At 37.6% G+C, this 27,483-nt stretch overlaps 1 protein-coding gene across 1 annotated transcript; it reads left to right on the top strand.

The window, feature by feature from the left end:
- The first annotated feature begins 220 nt into the window (after positions 1–220).
- On the top strand, positions 221–26,639 carry LOC135084252 (protein boule). The gene is made up of 3 exons (XM_063979025.1): positions 221–783; positions 16,620–16,682; positions 26,475–26,639. The coding sequence occupies exons 1-3, from the start codon at positions 409–411 to the stop codon at positions 26,637–26,639; spliced, it is 603 nt and encodes a 200-aa protein (XP_063835095.1). The 5' UTR covers positions 221–408.
- Positions 26,640–27,483: the final 844 nt, after the last annotated feature.

Raw genomic sequence — 27,483 nt, forward strand, 5'->3', positions numbered from 1 at the left:
AAAATATCAATCTTAGGAATCATACTTTAATGGAAGTTTTATTTCGCCGCGCCGCGCTTGCGATCGGCAGCGCCGCCCGCATCCTAAAATCGGAACTAAACTCAGAAACGAACCATAGGATACACCGATGTGAACGCATGACCTAAATCCCTCGTACATTAAAAATAGCCGTCGACAATAGCTCAAACACTATTTTTAGTGCGTATCTTTAAATCTGAAAGCATACAGTCTTATCTGGTTGTTGTTTCGGCGACAGATGTGGAGTGCGTAAGGCCGCTCCGCGCACCCATGTACACCTCGCAAAATCGATAGCTCAGCGTCCGTCTCAGTGTCGACTTGTTTTCCATCGAATTTAGTGCTCGCTTAGTCCGCTAGCGTTTTTGTTAGAAGTATCATGTTAAATTAATAATGGAATCGTCAGTAAAGAGGTACATTAGGAGTGATTCAGCGAACTGCGCGCATATGGTTGAGGAGAGTGCAGCGAGTTGTAGAAAAGTGGTGGATCCCCACGAGAAGTTGAAAGCGCTGCTGAACTCGCCTGAGGAGGACACGGACGACTCGTTGCCGCCGACAGATGCCCCGAAGTTCGGGACTGTGATACATAATAGAATTTTTGTGGGGGGTTTCTCGTTGACGACGACTGATGAAGACCTGTGGAAGTTCTTCTCTGGGTTCTCGACGGTGACGGCGGCGAGGGTGATCTACGACAGAGCTGGAGTCTCCAAGTGCTACGGGTTCGTGACGTTCGCGAGTCCCCGGGTCGCCAGGCTGATCGTGAAACAGGTTAGTCCTTTGTTTGGTTGAGGACCTTTGACATTTAAGAGGCCCTTTTGTTGCTGCTGAGATTTAAAGTGTTTCAAGCTATTTGAAAATAGGTAGTATTTTTTATATACGATTTAGTTAATTATTTCTGTATCATAATTAGACGTTATTCATAAAATTAATTTGAATGATAATAACAATGAAACATGACAGAAACCCCACGTTTATTAAACAGGAAAAATCTTTTTTTCATCTCAAGCGCTATTATTATCATGTTAATTTTAACCAACACACCCGCGTATCACAACTTAGATAAGATTTCACATCTTTTATCTTTCCTCTCGTCATAGATAGTGAAATTCCATAAGAAAAACATCCATCAATGGTTTTCGAATAGAGGAACATACTCTTAGTTTGTAAAATCGCTCGGCAACCTTGACACAGTTTCGGTATTGGGTCAAAAATTTCAAACAGTGTGAGGTCGGACCTCAGTGAATACCTCGCTGCCACATTTCGTGGAATCCACCGGCAATTTATGGGAAATATGCACAAAATACAATGAACTGAATGCTACACATTTACGTCGTAAAATTTCAATGTTATTCAAACAATAAACAATAATATAACGTAAGCTCACGTTGGCGTAGTGGGGAGGGACTTACCTGTGCGTAGGGGGTTCCAGGTTTGACACCAAGTTGGATTTTAATTAAAAAAAATGAACTTTAACATTAAAACGATTTTCTTCTGAAAATATGAAGGTAGGTAGCTGCTTAAGGGCACTATTGTCGATTATTCTTACAATTGACATTCTGATTACTGTTAAATCGTAAATAACTGAATTTTCTTTATTTATTTCGTGTTAAACAATAACAATTTTGATGTTTTGTCGTCCTAGTTACATGAAAAAGAATTAAGTTCCGTACAAAACACGCAAGGCGCCAAACTTTGCCGAAATGTAGTAAGTATAGGGGAGATTTTCCAACAAAAAATAATATGGTCTTATGTGCGGTCGACTGTACGAAGTTGTGGGTTGAACCTCCGGTTGAACTGACGTATATAACTCCATGGAAAACAATACAGACGGCACATCAAGGAAAAGAGAAACATTACGAAATTATGATTAAGATAAGGGCGCCTTACCAACAAAAAATTATAATCTTATATGCGGTCAACTGTACGAAGTTGCGGGTCGAACTCGGTATAGCCGAGTTTAATAACTCTTATCCTCTCTTCTAAAAAGTGCTTCCGCCCTTTCCCCGGCCAAACAATCCGAATCCTCGGAGCTTCGGAGCTTTGACAACTTTGTGCTACTGTCTAAAGCTCTCGAATGGAGTGTTGCTCGGGATTCCAAGACCCTGCTAGGGCCGTGTAAAATGAGCAAAAACTAAACAACTGGTTTAAAAACGGAATGTTTCTTTTATTGCATAGTAGGTACTTAACAAACTAATATTAGTTTTTTATTAAATTTCAATTAAACCACGGCTTGGTCCACGCGAATTTCGATCTGCCACAGAAAGGTATTGCCTATTGTATTTCGTGTCGAACTACTGGTTAAAAGAAATTTCAAAATTCTTAACACCAAGCAAGATTGTTACGAAGAAACTTGCTACAAACTTTGTACAGATAATATGCAGACGAAGTCGTGTACAAAGATAGAAATTAAGTACCTACCTACTAAATCTCTCGAAAGTAGAGTGGTTTTTAAATGACTAAAAAGTGTTATTTTTTTGGCCATGGACTCTTTGCTTACCTAAAGCTTGAGACCAATAAGACAATTCCATATTTTTTAAAGCATTAAACTACCATTTCTTTATTATTTCTAAGTAAGAATGGGAACCCTACCCAGTGAGGGCGGTTCGATAGCCCCTCTCGCCAAGAGTACTTCGTGTTTCTTTGCAAACCTCTGAGAGGCGCGCGGGCTCCAATGACATTTTTAGGAAGGTTTTTGACCGAGTTTTTTTCACTTTACTTGTGAAAAGTCACTGTGGTTTTTTGGTTAGATTTTACTGCGAACGATTTTTGCTATCACGATTTTTGTTCTGAAAATTCGAATTACTTATGTTTGGGACTTTAATTTTACATGCCAGCTAAATAAATAAAAACTATTTCTACGCATTATAAACCACAATAAGTAGTGTAGTGTACTTACTACAAAAAAAAAACTACTATACTCGGCGCAAAGACTCGTGGCAGGCGGTGTCATAATAAAACAGTGCATTTTCTCTCGCACTCATACTGGTTATGGGTGACGTCACACAGAGGCAGGCATTTAATACGTTAATTAATAAAATAATTGGCGAGTTTGCATCTCTGTTTCAAATATTACTTATGACTTTTACGAATATGTATATCGCTACTATTAAGTCTCAAACAAATATGTTGCTCCTACGTCGATCTTTTGCCGCAAACAATATCGCACCAGTCCCAGAGCACATTGCAAGCCACTAAAATTTTATCCAGCCTCGAAGGACCAAATGTAAATGCTCACATGTCCACACCTCAAGCTTTCCGTTTGATTCCCATGTATCGGGGGTGCAATAAATCCCTAAGAACCCTCTCAAGCGGACAAATGGTTCCACACAGGGTTCCATGAGTTACGGCGGCGACGTGTTCCTTGTTCTCAGATTCTACCTGACATTACGATTCCAAAAGGCTATATACGTCGACTTTTTACAATGGAAAAATAGAAATGAAAGATCGAAGATTCCATACATGTAGAAAGATTTTCAGGTTTTATCGTGCGATCTAGATTTAGGTAAGTACTTTTTGTAATTTAAACATGAAGGAATATGGACAAATCTAGAGTATAAAGATTGCTATCACCACTCCTTTGAAATTTGGAATATAAACAGCCAAACACAAAAATATACTTATCAGGCATAGGAAATTAAGGCTCCCATAATATAGGTAGAGTAATCTATATTATTTTCCAAGTCTGGATAGGAATCACTCCGGATCATAGATAAGAATAAATACTCTCCGGATGTGCCGTTCACTTTTTTTTCTGACTCACAATAGGCATATTGTATTGGACCGCAATCACACCTGGTGTTAAGTAAGATGCCGTCTAGGATGGTACTATCTGCCCTGTAGGTGCCTATTCACTCTCGCCTCGAAAAGGCCCGGATTATGGTGTTCAGGAAATACAGCAGAAGGCAGCGAACTTCGACTTTTTCTCCTCCCACACACACATCCCACTATTAAGGGATAATGCCCAACCTACATTCAGAGCATGAAGTGGGGACGTTGGATTTAATAATGCCGTCGACACTTTCATAACATTCCTTTTTATTTCAGTCCATAATTCATCGACATGACACCGGCATGTACAATCAGCCGCGGATAAGTAAGTTCAATTGGTGACTTACACCCGTTCACAAACGAAAGCAGCAAATCGTTGAATAGAGCTCTATTGATTCGTGTGTGACTCTGTGCGTCAACGTGGACTGTGAGACCTCATAGTAATGTTTGTGAATACAAGCGTGAGTTTCTTTCGCCACTTCTCAGCACCAGCCGATATGTTGTCCCGAAATGGTGGTAGGGCAAGCTTTATTGGGACGCTTAAAGTGCCCTAAAAAGGACTTAACTGATATCTAAAGAATCGTAAGTCGTCGTTAGGCAATCGTTTTACAAGATTGTGTCGAGTTTAGATAGTAGGTAATCCAACTTTCTGATGTTAACCTGGTTTTTAGAATTATTGTAGTCCCCTTCTCTCTGTAACAGCTGCAACTACAAGAGTTTCATCGTAGGTTACTACATCTACAAACTACAAAGTACCATATTATTAAAAGTTTGTGAGTAGGAATACCGACATAATTTAATAGGTCATTTCTAGATAATATTCGGTGGGTCGGGATTTCGGGAATAAAAACTCGTGTAGCCTTCTCCGATTATAACCATTGAGTGGAATTATCGGGGGACACTTCCTTCAATATCCCCGACTTGGGCAGTTTTCCTGGTAACAAAATTTACTAACTAATATCTTCTTCCAAGTCCATCAACTTTACCACTCCAACTGTACTCGATACGAGCTCGATACGTCCAGACAAAATGAAAACGTTTTGTTATTAGTTCGCGTGCCAACACACCCTGATTCGAAACGCGGATGTTCCACAAAAAATGACTTTAAGTCTACGCTCATAAAGTTTCATGTTGAACGGCGGCGCTTGATGCTGATAAGGAAAAACGATGCCTAATATCCTGATGGAAATAATCTCAAAACGGAATAGAATTCTCGTTGCAAGGTATTTTATTAATAGGAGCAATATAAAAATCATTTTTTGTACAGGTTTAATGCCCGATTTGACCAAACTTTTATCCGAGAATAACTCCTGCTATAACTGGCACATTGACAGTTTCAGTATGGGAAATATGTCGAAACTGACGATTTATTCTGAGATTAATATTTACTCTGTTGGGTCGAATCCACCCTATGGCACCCCTAGGTATTTTTTAACAAATTATGTTCCTAAATTAGTAAACACGATACTCATAGGTTACTGAATTCAGTATTTCATAATCTATCCAACTTTTCTGAATAAAAGCTCAATTTGGTATTGTCTTATTACATACCGGGTGTGTACCAAAGATTTTATAATAGCGTTTCAAAGGGTCCGTTCTACTACATCCCCTGGCCCAGAGAAATAAATATAATTATCGTAATCATTGACCAAAACCATAGAATTTGCCAGAACGAATATCTTCAGCGACCACAAGGTATGTGCTGGATTTGGGACACATCTGAATAGTTAATGTAATACCCTAACCTATACATAAAAGCAATTTATCTAAACATTCTGATCCAACCCCGTACTTCCATCCCCACAACATTTTGGTAATGCCATAGCAATAATAGAAGCAACAAACCATTTCCTCCTAATAACGAGGCAAATCAAAATGTTTCAGTCGTGCACGGTTTTTACGCAGTTTAAAATAGATTATTTAAATTGATCTTTAAAAGGCAACGATTGCTAAATAGGCCAGAAATCATTTTATTATTACTCAGCATTAATTTATTAATAAATTATAGTGACAGACTGAATTGTGGCAAGCGCCATGACATTGATTTTCAGCATAACATAACATGAGAATATCGCTCCGCCATTTTGAAGAGATTAACTTTATTTACTTTTTCATCATTTTAACAAAATAAAAATACTAACTTTTCACTTATTTATTTATTAATTTCATAATGATTGCGGCCGTCCGCGATTTCGTACGCGTGGAAACTTTCAATCCCCGTTTTACCCCCTTAGGGGTTGAATTTTGCAAAATGCCGTCTTAGTGAGCACCTACGTTCTAAAGGGAACCCCCATGCAAAATTTGCGACTCCTAGCACTTGTAGTTTCTGAGATTTCGTGATGAGTGAGTCAGTCAGTGACCTTTCGCTTTAAGGCCATTTAACCATCAGACTCGACAGGAAAAATCGTAATTTAGTTTTAAGCATTTCACACAATGTGCAGGCTGTACAACCCCGGCTATGCGTTGACCCAGATCCGACAGTGAAAGGGTCCCTAATTATAAGGGGAGTGATTGTACATTATTAAAAATATTTCGTCTGCGACACAGCTCGTGCGCGTGGGCTTTCGATGGAAACTGGGCCTTTGTACAGCCTTTTTCAGCCAGTTGGAGTTTTCTGTTATTGGAGCATACTTTTGATATGAAAAAAGTGAGGGGAATGTTATGCGATATAATCTGACGCTACGTATTATACGAGTACTTTACTACCAATATCCTTAATATTTGTTGGATTGGTTGGTTATTGGGCAATAGTTACCAGAAATTAGGAGTAACATACAGCAGTGGGTATGAGGTACATCTCATTCCACATAATTATTTTAAAACAAAGTCTTCCGTCTGTGTAAAGGTTCAATGTTTTAAACTAACGTAAGATAATTTAATTAATTTTCCGGTCGTTATGGACATCCTTGGAGGACGCCTTTGTCCAGCAGTGGACGTCATTTGGCTGAACCGAACGAACGAGCTCCGTATTACTTATGAGTATGTCTGAAACAGCGACCGCGTCCGCTTACCGGAAAACGCGGCGTGGGACGTCCACCCACACGGTGGACCGACGACATCATAAAGGTAGCAGGAAGGCGCTGGACGCAGGCCGCAACCAACCGGGAAACATGGAAAGCATTGGAGGAGGCCTATGTCCAGCAGTGGACGTCATTTGGCTGAACCGAACGAACCAGCTCCGTATTACTTATGAGTATAATATGTCTAAAACCGAAAACGCTTCCATTAAATACCTATTGCTAGTAAGTTAGGTTATTGTAGAGATACTTTAGCTACTTCAGTTTATTTCCAGCGGGTTTATCTCGCCCATTAATTCTCAACGAAGGGAAGTATAAAATAACCAACACCAGCTCCTATCTGAATGGCTAGACTGGAATATTACCTAACACAAGAGAAAAGGCTTTAGTAGTCTCATCATAAAGTTGGAAATTAACAATCACTTCCTTAAAAAGAGTCGTACAAGTAAATATTAGGAGTATATTACTAGCTCTACCTGACATTTTATTGCTTTTAGTACTTAGATTTACGAGTATGTTTCCATTACAATATGAAACTGTAGATATCATTTTCCACCACAGAAACTACTTTCGTTCGTTCGTTTCAGCCGAAAAACGTCCACTGCTGGACAAAGGCCTCCCCCAGATTTCCACAAAGACCGATCCTGCGCCGCTCGCCTCCTCGAAACTCCTTTACAGTCAGGATTTACCGTTAGGCAGCCTACAACTTTACAAACTTATTTTCTGTTTTACTGTTAGGTAATGTAAAATTTTATCTATACTAATATTATAAATGCCAAAGTAACTCTGTCTGTCTGTCTCGCTTTCACGCCTAAACCACTGAATCGATTGTGATGTTTGGCATAGAGATAGTTTGAGTCCCGGGAAGGGACATAGGATAGTTTTTATCCCGATATTTGAAACAGGGACGCGCGCGATAAAGTATTTCTGTGACAGACAAAATTCCACGCGAGCGAAGCCGCGGGCGGAAAGCTAGTATTTTTATATTCACGATACCTATGCGTGAAAACAAAATGTAGAGATCTTAATATTAATAGCACCTTATAATAAGAAGTCATGGCCGATTGGGCAAACTGTCTTTGTTTCTATTGTTTTACCTGAAATCTGTTGATAAAATAAGTACTGTAATGAAAATACTACTATTCTTTGGTGAACAAAATAAGCATAAAAACAACTTTGTCATGCTCTAATTCTTCTTTTTGCCCTAATGGAGAATCCTGAACTGATTTAAATAGAATTTGGTAAAGAAATAGTTTGAGACCCAAGGAAAATCAAAGAATAGTTTTTAATCCCGGATTTTGAAAGGAGGGTAACGTGCGCTTGATGAAAGTTTTCATAAGGGGAAAGCCGCTGTCATATAGTATGAAGAATAACATATGTATAGCACTACGTATTTACATCGTGCCAAAATTGTAAATTATACTTTTAAACTTGACACGGAGGTTGATGCCTCTTGCTTGACCTCCAGCTTGCGTTTTAATTATAGTAAGTAGTAGGAAAATGTCATTGATTCTTCTGTGCGTTTTTCTTTCACCGTGGCTCTTCTAAAGCGCTAGTGGCGCTAGTGGTCAACAGAATGGGAGGTACGGACTTAATGAACTATTAAGTCTGGATTTCGAGGGTCGAGTGAATAGGTAGCTCTGACTGTTTAGTTATAGGTGCTCTGCTCAAGATAATGAAAATGTATCTATACATAATGTAAGTAGCCTTTTAATACAAAATTTCAATGAAAGGAGACACCACAATTGGTTAAATATAAAAATGCTAACCCTTTGAAACCATGACTGAAACTCATGGTTCTAACTTTGCCAGCCAATATGGCATCCTTCACCAAGTATAGAACGTTTCATCCACGAAGACGCGCCCCACCAATTTTTGGTCGAGGGAAGCGCAGGGTGCGGGGAGTTTGATCCGAGCAATCCGTGCATCATTATTGTAGTGTGCGTGTGCACTCATGGATAATTTAGCGTGTACCGATAACACTCAAACATTAGCGGAAGAATGGTGGGACGCGTCTTCGTGGATGAAACGCTCTATACCCTGATCTCGTCCATGCCACCCGTCATCAAGTATATTAGGTACCCGCTGATCCTTACCCACGCCCTTATAATATCCCTGATGGTCCCCACAGCACGTTTCCCGAATCGATACAGATTGATACCCTGTCCTGTTTAATATTTGTGATGGATGGTGTCCGACGCCATTTGACTGCGGGTACAGTCAGTGGCAAAAGTGGAAAACTGAAAATAAAGGTAAATGTTCAGCTTCTCAATTTGGCTGTCCATCGTGTTCTATAATTAGAACACGGTATTTTGCAATATTTTAATTAATTTTGTTATCTGAAAATATTTTTTCTTTCGCGAAAACAGATTTTTTTGAGCTGCATTTTCGCTTGTCATTCCTTCCTTCAGCTTTTCTCGAACTGGATAATAATAGTAATTAACTGGATTGTTTTCTTTTTGCTCTATTCCCTTAGCCTTTTTATTATAAAATCCAAAACCCAACTATAGCTGTAATTAGTAAAATAAAACATATTAAATGCACAAAGAATACCGAAAGATAAGTATTTAATTGTGATGTGGTGTAAACTTGAATGTAGAGTTAGCACACTGAGACTTTTTAACTGTTATATTTTGCGCAAAACTTGACATAAGCAAATATTTTTAGTGCAGACTGTACCTGCTATGATAGATTCGAATAGCTAGGCCAGACTAGCGTTACATCCTATGTCAAAGGCTGATTTATGTTGTTTGTGGAAGTCAACGCTCTATTTAGTAAAGTTTGGTCTATTATCGTTATACTAGGCGCCGAGTATTGAACGGGTCATGCCTAAAATCACTTTCTATTTGGGTTCAAATACTTATTAATACAATTAATATAGTACTATGGGCCACAGTACCAGCTACCCATTTCCGGTCATTTCGTCTCGTTCTATCGTAAAGAGACAAAAAACGGAAATGGGTAGCTGGCACTGTGGCCCACTATTAGGTATGTACATTTACGTCCGTATTCACAAACATTACTATGAGGTCTCTCAGTGCGCGTGGACGCACAGAGTTACACACGAACCAATCACAGAGCTCTAGAGAGAGTAGAATTCATCGCTGTGGGTTCGATTTGCTGCTCCACTTAAGCAAGCATCGTTTGTGAATACGGGTGTTAGTTGAATTAAAATCTACACTCGACATCTAATAAATCGCACCTCCTGCGATAAGCACTTTCAAACGTATGCATCCCCACTTCCCACCAATATTGGCACCATTTAAAAGCCTAGTTCTAAACTTCATTTAATTAAAGGAAAGGTTACCCCAAAAATGCGTCTTTAGAAGGATCCAGAGTCACTTCTTCAAAATATAGGTAGTTACGCTTGAGACAAATTTTATGGCTATAAAACTGTTAAATTGGGATTAATCGCTATCCATCTGTTAAAGAGGACACGTGAGATCATTATTTGGTTTTATAACCATAAAAATTGGTCTAATTGATCCCAGAGGTGAGCCCCAAGTGAGGTCTTTTCTCAAGTCACATTTATGGTATATCTACTCGTATGTTAATCGTTTTGAATTAAATGTGGTTTTCTTTAAGTTTATTTATTTATTGGGATTTCAATGTTGTTGGGGCGCCATGATTGTGTCAGAGAAAATCGCACTGCTAAAGTAAAGTTCGTGTTGCGAAAGGTGCAATTTATTTGATGTTTAGTGTAGTTTGCTACTTAAGTAAAACACAACAATTTCATGTTTTATTTTGTAGAGTCACACTAAGCTGCTGTAAATAATAATCTTTTAAATCTACTTTATTTACTTTTATATTCATTTCTCATTCTTACTATTATGCTATTATATTAATACTTAAGTGTGTGCTGGTATCAAAATCATTGGTCAACTTTAAAGTTAAAAGGTTACGAATTGCTCGAAAGAAACCTTACCTTACCGGCGGAAAACTGATCGATTTTATTGCTCCACTGAAAGTGGCCCTTAAACCTTTTGATTGCCTAAGGGCGGGTAGCAATTGGGCAATCAATCAACCCCACAATTAGATGTTATCAATCAACGGAAGTGTAACCGCCCTAGAACTACAAACACCATTGAAAATTCGGTTTTTGAAAACTAGCTCTGCCCGCGACTTCGTACGCGTGAAAATAGTTTGAGTAATATTTTCTTTCCATCTTTGAAACACTTTTTTTACTGCTCTGTCTCTATTAGCTATAGGATGATGTTATAACCTAAAGCCTACCTCGATAATTTGGCTATCCAACAAATTTTTCTTTCAAATCGGATCATTAGTTCCTGAGCTTAGCGCGTTAAAGTAAACAAACAAACTCTTCTGCTTTATAATATTAGAAGGTGTAATCATTATTCGATATTGTCATGTATTTAAAACGGTGATATTGTAAGGGTATTGTGTAAAACCCATGGAAAACTGTCGAATCATCTATTTTTATTAGAGGCTTAACCTTGTTTACTTTGAAGATTGGATCAATGCAAATAAATAACATTTTCGAAGACATTTAGATAAGTTAAAAAAGCTTTCCATTGTTGAGACCTAAGTACAAATAATTCCCTTTTTTAAGGAAATGTCACGCATAGGTAATCACGCTGTGTATCAGAACTTTATTTGGAAGTAAATATCTGATAACAAACAATATTAATACATTCCTAAGTAAATTTAACTAATAACTGCCACATTACGTCAGTTAAAATGATTTAATTACGCATTTAAAGGGAAATGCCCTATTATACACACAGTATAGGGATGGCTGTTTAACAATTTATCGATAAAGAAATGAAACCTTTCTCTATGTTTAACTCAAATAAATTACAGTAGGTAATCAATCACTAGCGAACTGTTTAGAGTTTTTTCTAAATTAGGACAATCGTTTAAGGTTTGGTAAGGTTGATTTATGTGCACTAGTACGAAATACTTTTTAACAGGCTACAAAATAAACGTCATCACAAAAAATAGAGTCTGTAAGTAATATACAGGTAGTACATAAACAAAGAATCAGACATTTCAAACTCGTGATTGATAACAGTACCCTTTTCCAGACAGGTAGGTACTATTAATTGATTTCTTACGCATCGCACACCGTGCGTATACCAGCCTACCTCATGAGGTTAGACCATGTTACTAACCACCCAAATACTATCGACACACCATCGACCACAGCCACAACACTACGTCATTTGGCACAGACTCACCATCTATCGTTGTAATGGCAACATGGCCGCCGCTTGCATGGCGGCGACACGAGCCATAAATACCATGAGGCTGCCTTAGACACACCCTGTATAAAGGAGCTGGTTGTAAGGCTTTGAGGATTTTAAAGTTCATTTAATTTTCATTAATTCATTTTTAGCTAAATAATACACTCCAGATAGGGATAGATAAGAAAAAACTTCCCCAACTTACGTGTACCTACCTAAGGGAGGTAGAAATTCAAAATTTTATTGTCTCACTTATCAGCTGATTTATGTTACCGATATCTAGCAAAATTATAGCTTTTAGTAGTAAGTCTGTGAACTATGTAGACATAATAGAGATAAAATAGCATAGCGAAGAAACGCGTTAAGAAAATGTATCTATGCATGATTTATAAAATGGGCGACTAATGTTCACAGAGCTTTACTAAAATGACTCGCTTTTATAATCATGACTGGAGAGCACAAGTGACAAATTTCTTACATAGAGATTAGCTTTGAACTTACCGTGACCTGCCTCTAGGATGATCTTTTGGCTTAGTAAAAAAACTCATGATGTTAATTTTATTTTTGCAAGTAGGCTTTTATAAAGCTCTTTTACGTGTCCCAGTATTAACCCTACCACTGCTCTGAGACAATAAATGGGCCAGTGCTGAGAAGAAGTAGCGCAAGAAACTCAGTCACTATTGTCAGCCTATTTTTCAATGGTGTTAATGGACACGGTTAAAGGTACCTTCAGATCACTCTTTCACGCAAAAATGTCCCAAAATGAATCCACGTGAATCTCAAATAATACAAACTCGTCTGCCGTTCCTCGAATGTTAATCCCCCACAAAGACCGTCCAATAAGCTGACGTCACGTCAGCCGATATTACAATTCCCTATTTTCGTATAATATTCCACTCTGTGTGCTTGCTCTAAGAATGTGAAGGTATTTGCGAACTTCCCTCCTGATAAAAATATCCATCCGTCTTCGAATGAAAAATGGGACGGATCTTGGAGCTTGGAATTGAATCTTGAAATCTTGGGCGGAGACAAACACAAGGTAGACACTGACGATAGAAAATATTCTATTTTGCAATGATAATGATGTATCTATGGTCTAATGTGCTACTTTTTACAGAGTAGATTGTAAGCGGCTGCTCCTAAAAGTTTTGAATCTAGTAAAGGATGTCCAGCATCAGCTGCGAACCTATAGACTATCCCAACTAATATTATAAATGCGAAAGTAACTCTGTCTGTCTGTCTGTCTGTCTGTCTGTCTGTCTGTCTGTCTGTCTGTCTGTTACGCTTTCCCGCTTAAACCTCGCAACCGATTTTGATGAAATTTGGCATAGAGATAGTTTGAGTCCCGGGAAAGAACATAGGATAGTTTTTATCCCGGTTTTTGAAACAGGGACGCGCGCGATAAAGTTTTTCTGTGACAGACAAAATTCCACGCGGGCGAAGCCGCGGGCGGAAAGCTAGTTAATGATAAAAGTTACAATCACAAGGCTTTCCTGGCATATTTTTTCATCAAAATCTTCTTTTCGAAAACCCCACTGGTAGAATAAAATTTACAGTCTTTTCATAACAGACATGTCAGACATGTGACATGCACTAAGCGTTTCGACGACTCCTTTATAATGCGAACAGCTAGGGACTGGAATTCGCTGCCTGCTGCTGTATTTCCTGAACACTATAATCCGGGCGTTTTCAAGGCGAGAGTGAATAGGCACTTACAGGGCAGATATGTACTTACCATCCTAGACTGCATCTCACTTAACACCAGGTGCGATTGCGGTCAAATACCTGCCTTGCCTAGCATAAAAAAAAAAAATGTGAACTTTGCAAATCCGTTTTCAAATAGAATGCGAATGCCTGAAAAATACACTTTCCTGTAGCAGTCGAATTTACCTGAACTCTACAAAAACTTACGGCTTTTCAAACCAAATATGCAATGGCAAAGTAAAAACGCATTAGAGAACATTTTCACCGCAAACAAACTAGAATTTGCTATTTCACCTTCCTAAATCTGAGGTCCCATTGAAAGCTTCCGGTCAAGGCTGCTATTAAACGGCAAGGTTCCAACACACGTACAGGTGGTAGTGATGTGGCGAATATTCGCATTCCAATTTTTTTTTATGCTAGACAAGGCAGGTATTTGATCGCAAAGAATTTTTCGTATAATATCTGAGAGCAGGACAGGCATAATAATATTATGTCATCATCATCATCATCATCTCAGCCATAGGACGTCCACTGCTGAACATAGGCCTCCCCCAATGCTTTCCATGTTACCCGGTTGGTAGCGGCCTAGGCATATTATGTACAGTGATACAAACATCGAACTTAACCGCTAACAGCAATATTAGAGGGAAAGTTATGAATTTTCTGTAAATAGGCTTTCAAAAGTGCTTTTACTCGTACAAGAGCTTCAAAAAAGGAAAGTTTAGTTAGTTTATGCGGACAACACAAACAGCGAAATACATGACATACGGACGTTGCCGCGTTGGTACATTTATTTTATTTATTTATTTATTATTACATTATTTAGCCATTACATCTTTGATTTAAATAGTGTCTTAAATCCTCTTGAGGTTTGCCTAGACACTATTGTTCTCTATACAAATAAAAATAAACGTTTTAGTCTAAGCATTCATGTTTAACATGTAAAACAGAGAAGAAAATAGACGGAAAAACTAAGCAATTCCTACCAAGTGTATTGTCGATGATAGGTACTGAATAAACATTAATTCTTCTTTCTTTCTTTCAATTCGTTGCAGTTGCGATGTTAATCGTAATCCTAGTTAGGATCTATTAAACCAGTCTGCTTTTAAAAGCAATAGTAACTCAGTTTCTTTTTTAATAAAAAGCACGACTGTGTAAATCACAATCATAACCTTGGTGCCTAAATTCGGAAACCTATTCGTATTCACAACAATGATTTGAAAACATTCCGTTCACATTCTCGAGTACCAAATCGAATATTTTCTAGTGATGCAACGAATACTACTTTTACGAATACGAATATTAAATCCACTATTCGGCGAATACGAATACGAATACGCATATCTTTACATAGTCATGAAATACTCATAAATTCAACAATTTTTTATCATGGTTAATGTTTTAGTAATTAAATTGGCATTTTTTTGGTATTGTATCACTTTACTTTGTAACTCTAAAACAAAATACTACTTGTACAATCGACCTGCTATTGACTGTCAAATTCCGTAAGAGATCTTGCTTACTACTTTGTTACATACTGACCGGGGGTTTCCCGTCATGTCGTTGTGGCTATAGTGTTCGAAGACACACACGACTGTGTGACACAATTTAAAAAAAAGTAAGTATTCGTGTTCGTAATTACTATTTCACCGAATACGAATATTCGGTAAATGTCTACTGCGAATACGAATATTCGTATTCGTATTCGTTGCATCACTAATATTTTCACAATTCACCTCACTAGGGAAGCGCTTTTGTCGTATCGGTTGGTTCAGGTGGGGCGAAATCAAATTATAAATGAGCGCTGTTGGTTTTCGCTGTTAACGTCGTTTGTGGCGTATAATGGGTTTTTAGGGTTCCGCTGGTGCGAGAGGAATCCCTTAATGATGAGAGATGCGAATTTAACTCGGTTATGTTTAGAGTATACAGGAATATATTAGATGTATATTTTAAGATCGGTTTAATGAGGGTTGTCGCGAATGAAAGATCCGCTAGATGGCGGGACGTGGATGTGGGGTCTTGCGTGATTGGTGGATTTTGACATATCTGTCAATGTCATGTCAAAAATAACCAATCATGCAGCATTTGGACGCGAGTCTACGTATTGCCATTTGGCGGATTTTTCATTCACGAAAACCTTCATTGGAATCAGCAAGGTTTTTGTATTTAGGGTAAACTCTTGGTATACTCGAGTATACACCGTGAAATTTTAGTGGTTGTTTTCCCGCAGTAAAATGATTCTATCTTACTAGTACAATAGATTAAGGAAGTTTTTTTTTAATTCAAATAAAAAAATAGCCTGTACGGAGCGTGTGCGATTCAGTTTATGCTGTAGGTACATATTATGGTATTACTTAGTGCGAGAGCTTCTTTTACTTTAAATGTTGATTTCGTGAGGCAGGCAGTATCCAAATACGTCACATTTTGTAAAAAAAAGACTATTGTTTCTTATGCTTTCGAGTTGATGATATTTTTTTGATTAGTTGAGAACATTTTTTTTAATAACTCGCACGATTCGATAGTATTACTAAAGGTAAATAAATCTGCCGCGGGTAAACCACCACTAATATTTCACGTTGTATAAAGTTTACTTCTGTTTTAAGTATTCAAGTTAGCAAGCAAGTAATGGCCGATTCTTCTTTTAAGTTCCATCCGTAGAAAATCCATGGGGAAATCGGGTTTAGATGTTCCCCCATAAATCGAAAGGTGGGATTAACAGCCCCATTATGTTGAGAAGGTGACCCAGTTTCTTTCTTTTTTCTCAGCACTGGACCTTTTAATTTTGTTGTCTTTAAACGTACCTTAGGAGCGTGTGAAACTGTTTTAAGTCTTAATTGCAAAAATAAACGACTTTCATAGGCCAGGCGGTATAATTTATTGTGTTAATTAATTGAATATTTTACATTTTCAGAGCGGCGGAGTCATGTTCTCCCCGTTGGGACGTCTCCGAGTAGCACAGGCGGTCAGAAAGCAGGTAAATTATATCCATCATCATCATTATTTATTTATTAAGGTACAGCAACAGATTTCAAAATATCATCATTAGCTGAAATAAGTTTCTATTTCTTTTAGCGCCCTGCTTTTTCTTCTACGTTTGTCACATTAGGGAACCACTTGAGTCTAAGTACTTAGTTCCTGGGTTTTAGGGACTAGACCATAGACACACCATCTCTATCCTCGTCCATCATTCTTCCACATCACAACCGCTATGCGTAGGCCTATCCTACAAACTACGTTCTCTTACTGTGTGCACTATACAGGGTGTTAGGTAAATGGGTATATGAGCCGACACTAGCCCATGTTAACATGGTCATATAAATGGTATGGTGAAGTCAGAAATTTGATATCATCATTTTTTTTTTAATTTTCATACAAAATAAATTTTATAAAATCCGATTTGTATGAAAATATCAATTTTCTGACTTCACCATACCATTTATATGACCATGTTAACATGGGCTAGTGTCGGCTCATATACCCATTTACCTAACACCCTGTATACATTTTCAGCTCTATCGAGCTAAAGGGCGCTTCACACTGCGCTTGCCAAGTCGCGGTCTTGACTCGATAGTCCTTCAGTCCTATCTGTTAAACTGTGGCAAATATGAACAGCCCACTAGCATTTCAGCTTTAGCTATTTAATAGTGTGGATTAATACTAAAAATTGTGGTGACTCTAGCTTTTAATTACAGTTAAGTAAGAGTATTAGCACGATACGATACGATACGTACGATACGATACGATAGTGCTCACCCAGCCAGGACGAGGCCTGCTCCGGTCAAACCGGCATACCAGGAGGCACAATTTTAAGGAGGGACACGCTCTGGGATGGGAGAGGACGGCCGACTAGCCGCTGCGTCTTTAAACCGCAACCGGTCGACCACAACCAAGTAGATATGCATCCTGAGCCTGGTCTAGGAAAATAGGTAAAGACGGGTTATCGTTGATAGGACTGAGCGTTGATGCGATGAGATGGGCGGTCTGGCCTTTGATGAGATGGCTTTGGTTGTTCTTGGTTCATGTACTGCTGCTAGACTAGCCTCGTTGTTCTCTTGATATCTGCGGTCCTACGTTTTTGTCGTCTCTGTATCTTCCAGATTAAATATTTCTTCTACTTCTTTTCTTAATGTCGTTGGAAGGACTAAACGCGTGGTGCGATGAGATGGGCGGTCTAGCCTTTGGTGAGGGAGGTGGCTTGTTTATTCTTGGTTCTCGTACTACTGTTGGACTAGCTTCATTGTTCTCCTAATTGTATCGTCTTATTTTCTGCCTATATATTCCTCCAGGTCAAATATTTCTTGTATTTCTTTTCTTTAGCTTAATCTGGCTTTTAGTGAGACGGCTTAGTTATTCTTAGTTCTTGTACTGCTACAAGACTAGCTTCATTGTTCTTCCGATTTTATGCTTCTTTTCTTCATATCGTTGGTGGGACTGAGCGTTGATGCAATGGGATGGGCGGTCTGGCTTTTGGTGAGGCGGCTTGGTTTTTCTTAGTTCTACTGGACTGGCTTCATTTTTTTCCAATTTTATGCTACTTTTCTTGATATCGTTGGTAGGACTGAGCGTTGCTGTGATGAGACGGGCGGTCTGGCCTTTGGTGAGATGTATTGGTTCTTGTACTGCTGCTAGAATATCTTCATTTTTCTCCTGAGGTCTGTGTTAGGTAGGTACTGAGTTTTTGAAGTCTTCTTCTTTGTTCACATGTTCCGGGTCAGATATTTGTTATGCTTCATTTCTTATTTCTTTGTGTCATAATTGAGTTTGTTTACTCTTTTCTATTTCTTGGATAGTAGATGTTTAATTTTTAGTTCCATTTATCCACAACCTCTTAAAAACTTGACTCTTTTTTTTTAGACTAATTACTACGGCGATAACTGTGGTTTTGGGTTTTTGTCGTCTTCTTTGTTGTCTGTTTTCCCTCGGTGAAATATTTCTTATATCTATTTTTTTTTTTTTATCTTGGGCTAAATAAATCTTCTCTCTTTGATTATTTGATTTGTTTGCACTTTTGACTATTCCATCGATATAATTATGCGGTTCTGGGTTTTTGTCGTCTTTTTCGCTGTCTTTTGACATTATTTTTCAATATCTAATGTTTCTTGTGCTGCTTTTCTTATTTCTTTTTATGGTGGGTTAATTTAGTCTTCTCTCTTTTGTTTCTTGGATAGTGCTTGATGCGGTAAGCGGACGGCGGGCCACTAAAAACGGCATTTTAGGAGCGCGTTCATATTTTCCTAACATTAAACGGTTCGCCTTGGTGTAATCTAGTATGATTTCTTTTTAGTTCAATGATCTTTATGCAGGGTGATTGTTACATTGAGTTTCTTCCATCCTTTCCATCAGGTTTTTATTTCTTCGCTGTTTCGTGGATATTTTTTTTTCCGTGGATATTTTTAATTTCTTTTAGCACTTAAGTTATTTTCCTATGTCTTCAAGATATCCATGAATTGTCCTCTCGAGGCAAAAGAAAGTGCTAACTGCCTCGTTGGATTAGGTTTTTATGCTCTTGGTGTAAGAATGTATTCTCATTGAAAAGATCTTATTAGATTCAAATTTTCTGGTTGAAATCCGTTTTCCGATGAGGTTGTAGAGCAGAGTTTGTTGAGCTGTATGTGTACACTGTAGGTTCACCTTAAATTGCTTGCAATCTGCAGTTTCTTATTGGAATACGTAGTTTCTGCAATCGATTTGAATATTTTGTGGTTTCTATAGAATTTCTTCATTAAATAGTCAATGGTAAGGTTTTGGTTCCAGTTTTGAGTTTTCTTGCTATCAAATAGGTTACTCTTTAAATTTTTCGATTCCGGTGAGCTGATGTTCTGTTGATAGTATTTGTCTACGCATGTGTTAAATATGGCAGTAATCCTGATTCTTTTAGGCTCAAGATTTCTTTGATGATTTTCCAGGTACCTAGTCTGCTCTTTGATTGCTGATTCACCGCTAGGTTTATATCTCTCGTTAAAATGTACAAGATCTTGTCTGGTCGCTTTTTGATAAAGTCTGGGATACATAGGTTCGTCGTTGATATGGTAAGCTTTTTCTCAAAGTAGATATTTTCCATCGCCAGGTAGTTTGAAAGTGTATGCCTTCGTTTTTTAGCTGTAGAAAGGGGCTTATAACTAGAGGGTTAGTGAATTATGACCTCAGATCATAGAAAGAGAATAGATATGAAGTCGCGCGTAACTACAACGAGAACCAGTGTCCCCACATTTCCCCCACCACAGCTCCCACACACACATTCAACTGTGTAAAAACAAAGCGACTGAGAGTCTACGACAACATGTGCAACCGGCTTAAAAGTGCTGTGATTGGCCAGAAGGCGTGCCTTATGGCCAATCAATGGCCGCGTGACGTGACGCACACTTTGAAAAAAGCAATTAGAGAGAAGAAAGATAAAATGGAGTCGATAAGATATCGATACTTTAAATCCTGGGGGCAAGGCTCGAAATTGGTTTAAAAAATGCTTGTATGAAAACCTTTTTATTATTATACGTTATTATTATGTTCTTTAACGATTTTTGCATAAAGGAGTCAGTTCCATTTTGTATGGACGAAAAACTCAGAATCAATTATTGGGACTAAATGAAGTTACCTTATATTAATTTACCCCAACCAAAGCTCAATGTCGTTATCGATGGAGTATAGAAGTTATAGGCTGACAAAGTTTGTATGAAAAGTCATGGGTTAAGTAGGTACTTGCGATTTTTACCAGTATTTACAATATTGGTAATATATTATTATTTACTTTAATAATAATAACAGGATCACTGTAATTATTATTAACTACTATCGCGCATTAACTTTTTAATTATGGCGAAATTCGTACCGCCTATGTTTATAAAAAATAATGCCTATATTAGGCTTTCAACTAGCTCTTATAGTAATTACATAGTTGACAGTTACTAATCCCTTCTACTATTGTTATTGTTTTTGTAAAAACTTAAAAATCGCAAGCAACTCATAATTTTTTTATTCAAAATTAGAAAATAGAAAATAATAATTTACTTCTATTTATCGATAATAGGAAACCGTATTAGAAATTTAGAACACGAGCCCTGCACTATGTTACGACCGGCACATGCGGCCGTACTGTGTATTTTCACGCGTCAGTGGATATCGGAAGAAATAAAATACATTGCACAGTAGTTACGCATGACATAAAGTGGTTGCTAACTAAATCGTCAATGTACAACGTGTTTGAATTTTTATCACCACTAATTTCGATATCGCAGTAAATGTCACGGCACTGAATTCGTTCGTAAAAATGTTTAGTTTTTTTTATTTATAAGCAAAATACCAATGGATTTGCAATACTTACATGTGGTAAATGACTTCATTGTTCCTGTAGTTCTTCGTTTCACTTATGTTATTGCACGTTACGACGCATTATCCAACAATATCGGAGAACATTTCCTCAGTACGACTGAATCGCGACTAACCTGGCGTCGCGGGCGATGTTCGTTTCTGGGCATATCGCGGAGACACGCGCCACGCCCCCGTTTCACATCTATTCCCTTCTATGATCTGAGATTATGACTAAATTGTTATTGTATTTCGGTCTTTTGTGTTTTTTTTTTCCTTGGCAAAAGTTTTATGTGAGGACGCCTCTTTTTTGTAATTATACTTTTGAATGGATTACAGCTGTGTGCAGATGTTGCTGACCCTTGGGTTTCTTTTGTTTATATTACGCAAGGTTTCACTTTTGTTTCTGTGGGATAATTTGTGTGCGTTTCATGAGAAATTTGTTTTAAATGTGTATCTTCTTTTGTTAGTCCAATATTAGAATTAAGTTATTGCTTTTTGGAAACTTTTTATGGTGACAAGATGTTTCTTTGGTTGACCTTTGGAAAGTTGGCGCAATGGGTTTTTTTTTTGTTTGAATGTATTTGAAGACTTTACATCTGTAGGGATACAGTGATTTTTTTCCCCGACTATTTATTGTTTTACGGCACAAAGGTCCGTTTCCTTGATATTAAAGTGGTATGTAAAATGAGAAGTAAATAAGGGCTACTAGTTGTTATCTTTAGTTAGCAAAGTAAATACTGAATCTACCTAGGTACTATTTATTATAAGAGATGCGCCTCAGATTTAGCTAGGATTTAAACACACTGCTTTTGTTTTTTGCGACTGGGATTTATATTGACAGTAAGTTGTGCGCTCGTATGCGCGTTAATTTTGGTATAAACAATTTTTACCTAAATATTGTTTTTTTTTTAAGTTTTTGAGTAAACACAGTAGATATTGGATATGTCAATATAGAAAAATAAGGAAAGATCTCACCAGGTTTCGCCGATTTAGCTGATTTTGTACTCCTTTGACTTAGGTGTTGCTCTGGTACCTGGAGGCTTTTCCCACTCACTGTGTTGGCGGATTTTTTTTCTCGTATATCATGTATTAATTTATTTAATTTAGTTAAATCGTCGGCTGATTGCAAGAAGTCATTAACTAGCAGAAACATGATTTCGAGAAATAGCTTAATGAAGTTTGGAGAAAAAAGCCATTTAAAAAAAATATATAATAGGCGCAATGAAAATGCCGATACATAAAAATAAGTCTTAGTAAAAATTTTTAGTTACTGGCATTTCAAAATAACGTACACAGTATTTTAAAAAAATCAAAATATGAAGTTAATGTCTTTTGACTGTCGCTGGGTGCGAAGTACTAGGTGGGGGAAACATAATCGATCGCAGCGCTCATGGTGGTCAAAAGTAGAAATAATGTAAGCTCTGTCATCAGATGTATCTGTCAATGGCAAAGCGATTCTACTTATTACATTTTAATATCATTAATTAATCACATGAAAAGGGTCCTACTGGGAACTTAAATAAAAGAGTGGACTGTATTTCAATAGGACTGGTTTAATAGCCGTTTACAATTTGGAAATAACTAGACTATACAACGTGGTTGTACAAAAATGAGTCACAGTAGTTGTTGTGCACAGATGTTTGCCTTATGATGAGAGCGTGAATTATTGAACTCTGCCCTTGTTTTGTTCTTAATTCTTCTACATCTCGGACTTGTCCAGCCAATACCAACAACTTTCCTTTAAATACGGTTTGTGGTTGGATTTTGATATTGTAACACTCACAAACCTGGTCTTCAAAACAATACTAATTTCGATCTGAAAACGATATTTAATTTATTACTAGCGATACAGGAACATTTAATTATATTTACTGTTATATAATTAAACCGTTAAAGTAGCTTTTTCTTTTTGTTTTACTGTAAAACTACAACTATAAATGAAGTAAACAAACCCTAACACAATCAAAATTCAACACAATTTTTGGACTTACCTAATTTGATTTGAATGACCAAAATGATTTCAAAACCTTTTTTCCACCCAAATCGTGGTATTCACAACAATTTATTAGTCGAAAAAATTTGTTATTTTTTCATTTCGATATTTTTCACAAATATACGACCTAAATGTCAATGTGACAGAGCCCTCAAAGTTGTGGACGCTAGTTGGCGCTGTAATCGTGCACGGAGCCACCAAGAAGTAATTACTTTTTACTTTATCGGATTACCGTGATACATGTTAAATCAAGTTAAATTACGTTTAAAATAATATAATAAACAATCATAATAACGAAATATGTATTATGACCTGTCATCTTCTGGGTCACATTCTAAACAAAAAATTCAGAAACAGTGCAGTGTGGATGACATAGAAAAGACAACACACGAGATGTTTTCTTCATGAAAATTTTCGCAACTACAGATGATATAATTTTGTAAATCTGTAGCTACGAATTCTTACATAACCGATGCTAATTGCTAGATAAAAATAGGGTATACACGAGCACAAAATAATCCTCCCTCAGACACTACCGTGTAGAAAATTTTCATGAAGAAAACATCTCGTGTGTTGTCGCAAAATTTTCGCAACTACAGATGATATAATTTTGTAAATCAGTAGCTACGAATTCTTACATAACCGATGCTAATTGCTAGATAAAAATACGGTATACACGAGCACAAAATAATCCTCCCTCAGACACTACCGTGTAGAAAATGTTCATGAAGAAAACATCTCATGTGTTGTCTTTTCTATGTCATCCACACTGCACTGTCTCTGTTGGCAAGATTAAGAAGAGGTGCAGCAAACGCAGTTAAGGAACGGCTGGGATGAACAAGGATAGGCGCATTATAAATCTTTATTAAGTTCTGGCAGTTAGTCAAAACAGTGTGTGTATCGACTATGTTACGACACAAAATCATTAATGGACAATAATTACTTTAATGCTATAAAAATTGACGAAACTGTATTTATCAAGTTTTACAAAAATAAATCTTCCAAAGTACGGCAGATATCCATTTACTGATTCTTGCATAATATAGTATAAGTCGCGGCCAATATCGCCATGCTAGTATGGACACTTAATGACTTTTTGTAGTTAATGACTTCTTGCAATCAGCCGACGAAATATTTTTTTTTTTTTGGAAGAAGATGATTGAATATACAGTAAAAATATGTAATTATATTATGATAAGTACATATGCTGCGTTTTTTTTTTTAATATTAAATTTAACACTGGATGCTAGTTCTGATAAAAGTATATCAGAATATTTGCGATTTTAGTTTTAATAATAGGAATCGAGCTTTATATATTTGGGTTATCACTCTTGTAACACTGTTACCTATTATATTATTGAATTTTGATTTGTTTTCGTGGGATTCTCACTATTGTAACACTGTATTGTTTTATATTTAATTTTTACATGTTATTTAATTTTGGTTAGTTTTCGCTTGATTATCACGATTGCAGCACTGTACTAATTATGTTAATTAATTTGATTTGTACTTATGTTATTTTTGATCACTTTGTTTGTTGGTTTACGTTCCACGGCTTAAAATGCACTTTGGGTTTACGACCGTTTGTATTATACGCGATATGGCTTTGCAAGTTGCAAGGGTCTTTTCGGGTCGGACCGTCTGGAGCGCACGTGTTGTGCACGTCCACTCTCGAACGCTGCCCAAAAAGGACTCCCCAGTTAAGTAAGAGTATTAGCACAGAATAAAAATAAGTACTGGTATTAGTTAAGAGTGTTTAAATCTGGCTAGGCTACTTGACCTCATTTAATATTGTTTGCAAGATTATCTTAGTTTATTGGCCCCATCTATGGGGTATGTTTTAATTTTTTTTTAAACTCGCACTTTTTTTTCATCCACAACGAGGAAATGTGTTCATAATCTCGAACTTTTCGTAATTCTTTACATAAAAATCTTATCTTTATTCATGAATATTTTATAGTTGTTATCGCGTACCTACAGAATCAGCTGGTGATGTGATAATAAAGAAGTGTTGATTGCTTATCACCAAAACTGATAATATCCTGTGATAACGATTTAAGAATAAAGTTTTAAGAAGTTTTCTGCTGCAATAAGATATTAATTCATCCTACTTAATATTATAAATGCGAAAGTTTGGATGTCTGGATGTTTGTTACTCTTTCACGCAAAAACTACTGAACGAATTTTGATGAAACTTTACAGTATTATTGTTTACTAGCGGCCGCCCGCGACTTCGTACGCGTGGATCCCGTTTTACCCCCTTCATCTATCTAATAAATTAAATTGAATGACGTTGACATTCGTTACGCGCGTTTTTTAAAATATGCAAAATTAAATGTATAAATTTCAATCTTTCTGAGAAATTTTCTTTATATTTTTTTCCGTAAAAACCTTGTACAGAGTATTAGAAAACTACAAAAAAAATCAGCCAAATCGGTCAAGCCGTTTTCATGTTATGTCGTGACAACGGAAAACGGGTTTCATTTTTATATATATAGATAACCCAGAATAACATATAGGCTATAAGTTATGACGATCTGTGACAAACTAAATTTCACGCGGGTGAAGCCACGGGCAAAAGCTAGTCCTTCATAATAAAATGGTTTGGTTTAAAGCTATCCAACTACTAACCCGTATTCACAAACGATACTTGCTTTAATTGAAGCAGCAACGCTATGTTGATTAGAGGTCTGTGGTTGGTTCGCACTCACACAAGTATTGTATTGTATACTGTGAGACCTCCTAGTAATGTTTGTGAATACGGGTGTAAGTAGTTAGTTTATCATTTTACTAAGCACTAAATTTGGTATTACCGGCTCTACTGTCAAAACTTCTTGCACGTTCACAGTAACGTTGGAAAAAATTGGGACTCATCTCAAACCGACAACCAGCGGTCCGTGCGAGAGGCATGAGGGTAGCTGATCGCCTATCAATTTTGTACGGCCGACTTGATTGATGATGCTGACATGCATTGACAAATTGCAGTAGAGTTTGAACGATGGACAGTTAAAATGGCGATCATTTTAAAAGGGTATTTTATTCGTAAATAAGGCGAACTTTTGCAGAAAAATACAGATTTTCAGTCATATTCTCCAAGCCTCTATGATCCAGTGTCATGAGAATAAAACTCTCTCGTTTCGTATAGATTCTGTAGGTCTACCATGAGTTTACCTACCGAGCATTTCGCTATTGAGTGCGTAAAAAAAGTATGGCAAATTGTACAGCGCCCCTAGCGGTTAGTAGCAGAACCACAGCAAAACTAAAAACTTTAGGAAGAGTAAAGACATAGGTACATAGTATGTTTTCATATGTATCAAAGAAAAAAGAAGGCTTATGGCAAATAAAAGTAAAGAGCAGCAATGCATTTTATGTATAATTTAGAGATTTTCTCAAACAAGTAAAATTTATTCAAACCACCACAGCCTCAGTCAGAAAGAGCTAAAATCTTACCTAATCTTCTCCTTCCAGATGACCCAGTTACCAGTGCTGGACTCGGGAGCGGCGCCGCTACAAGCGCCGCTGTGCTACCAGCTGCTATGTGCACCACCGCTTGCGCCTCTGCCAGCCTGCGCGCCGTGCGAGCTGCCGCCCCCGCCATATGCTGTGTACCCTCTGCCATTTGACAGTAAGTAGTCATCATTAGGTTTTTTATTCTCCACTGTAGGGCTGGGCTCAAGGACATCACTCCTGCAGGTTAGCTGCTATCAACTGCTATGTGCGCCCCTGATGGCGCCCCTGCCGGCCAGTGCTTTCTGCGAGGTTATAATTATCAGGTCATTTGGTCTGTACTACAGGAACATGATTTATCTGACCTCAGAAATTTACCCAGAGTCAAATAGAGGATTTGGCCTACACTTCCACTAAAATAGGACATTGCTTCAATCCCACCGGCCAGGTAGGAGATATTATCGCCTCTGCTGTGTTTCGAGACACATTCGGAGAAGCGCCTGGGCTGATCATACCAATGTCTTAATATCTAGCTTTGCTAGAAAATATCTAGCTTTGCTGTAGGCCAAATAGATGAATATTAAGAAAACTCTTCTTAAAGCCACTGACCAAAAACATTCTATAAATCTTCACCAACTTCTTCTCTTCCAGCCACTCCAGCAATATACGGCCCCCCAGCGCAGTACACACTAGTCCCGGCTCCCTACTCGGCTCCCTGCTGCGAGCCAGCTTGCTGCGCGCCCCTGGATAAGCAGCCCCGTATCCCGCCGCCGCCACTTCACCCCGCATTCATCTACTAGGCCAGGGCCATTAGTTTCCAGAAGTGTGTCTTCTGAAAGCCTGGGTCTGGGAGCTGGTAAGGTTTTTGCTTTGGAATTTCCAGGTTTCTATAAAGTAAACTTTTCAGGAGGCTTTGATTCCTTTGAAGATGAAGAAATACGACTGCAAAGGATAAGGCTGTTGATGAAAGTTATGATTTCATCGATAGTAAAGTGAAGTTTTCAAGAGACTTTGATTCGTTGGACGTAAA

Source organism: Ostrinia nubilalis, chromosome 25, assembly GCF_963855985.1.
Source record: "Ostrinia nubilalis chromosome 25, ilOstNubi1.1, whole genome shotgun sequence".
NCBI lineage: Eukaryota > Metazoa > Arthropoda > Insecta > Lepidoptera > Crambidae > Ostrinia > Ostrinia nubilalis.

What these genes read in the sequence shown, in the direction of transcription:
- LOC135084252 (XM_063979025.1), top strand. Translation starts at nt 409, where the DNA reads ATGGAATCGTCAGTAAAGAGGTACATTAGGAGTGATTCAGCGAACTGC. An exon ending in CCAGGCTGATCGTGAAACAG is followed by an intron (nt 784 to 16,619) that starts GTTAGTCCTTTG and finishes TTACATTTTCAG; the next exon opens with AGCGGCGGAGTCATGTTCTC. An exon ending in CACAGGCGGTCAGAAAGCAG is followed by an intron (nt 16,683 to 26,474) that starts GTAAATTATATC and finishes TTCTCCTTCCAG; the next exon opens with ATGACCCAGTTACCAGTGCT.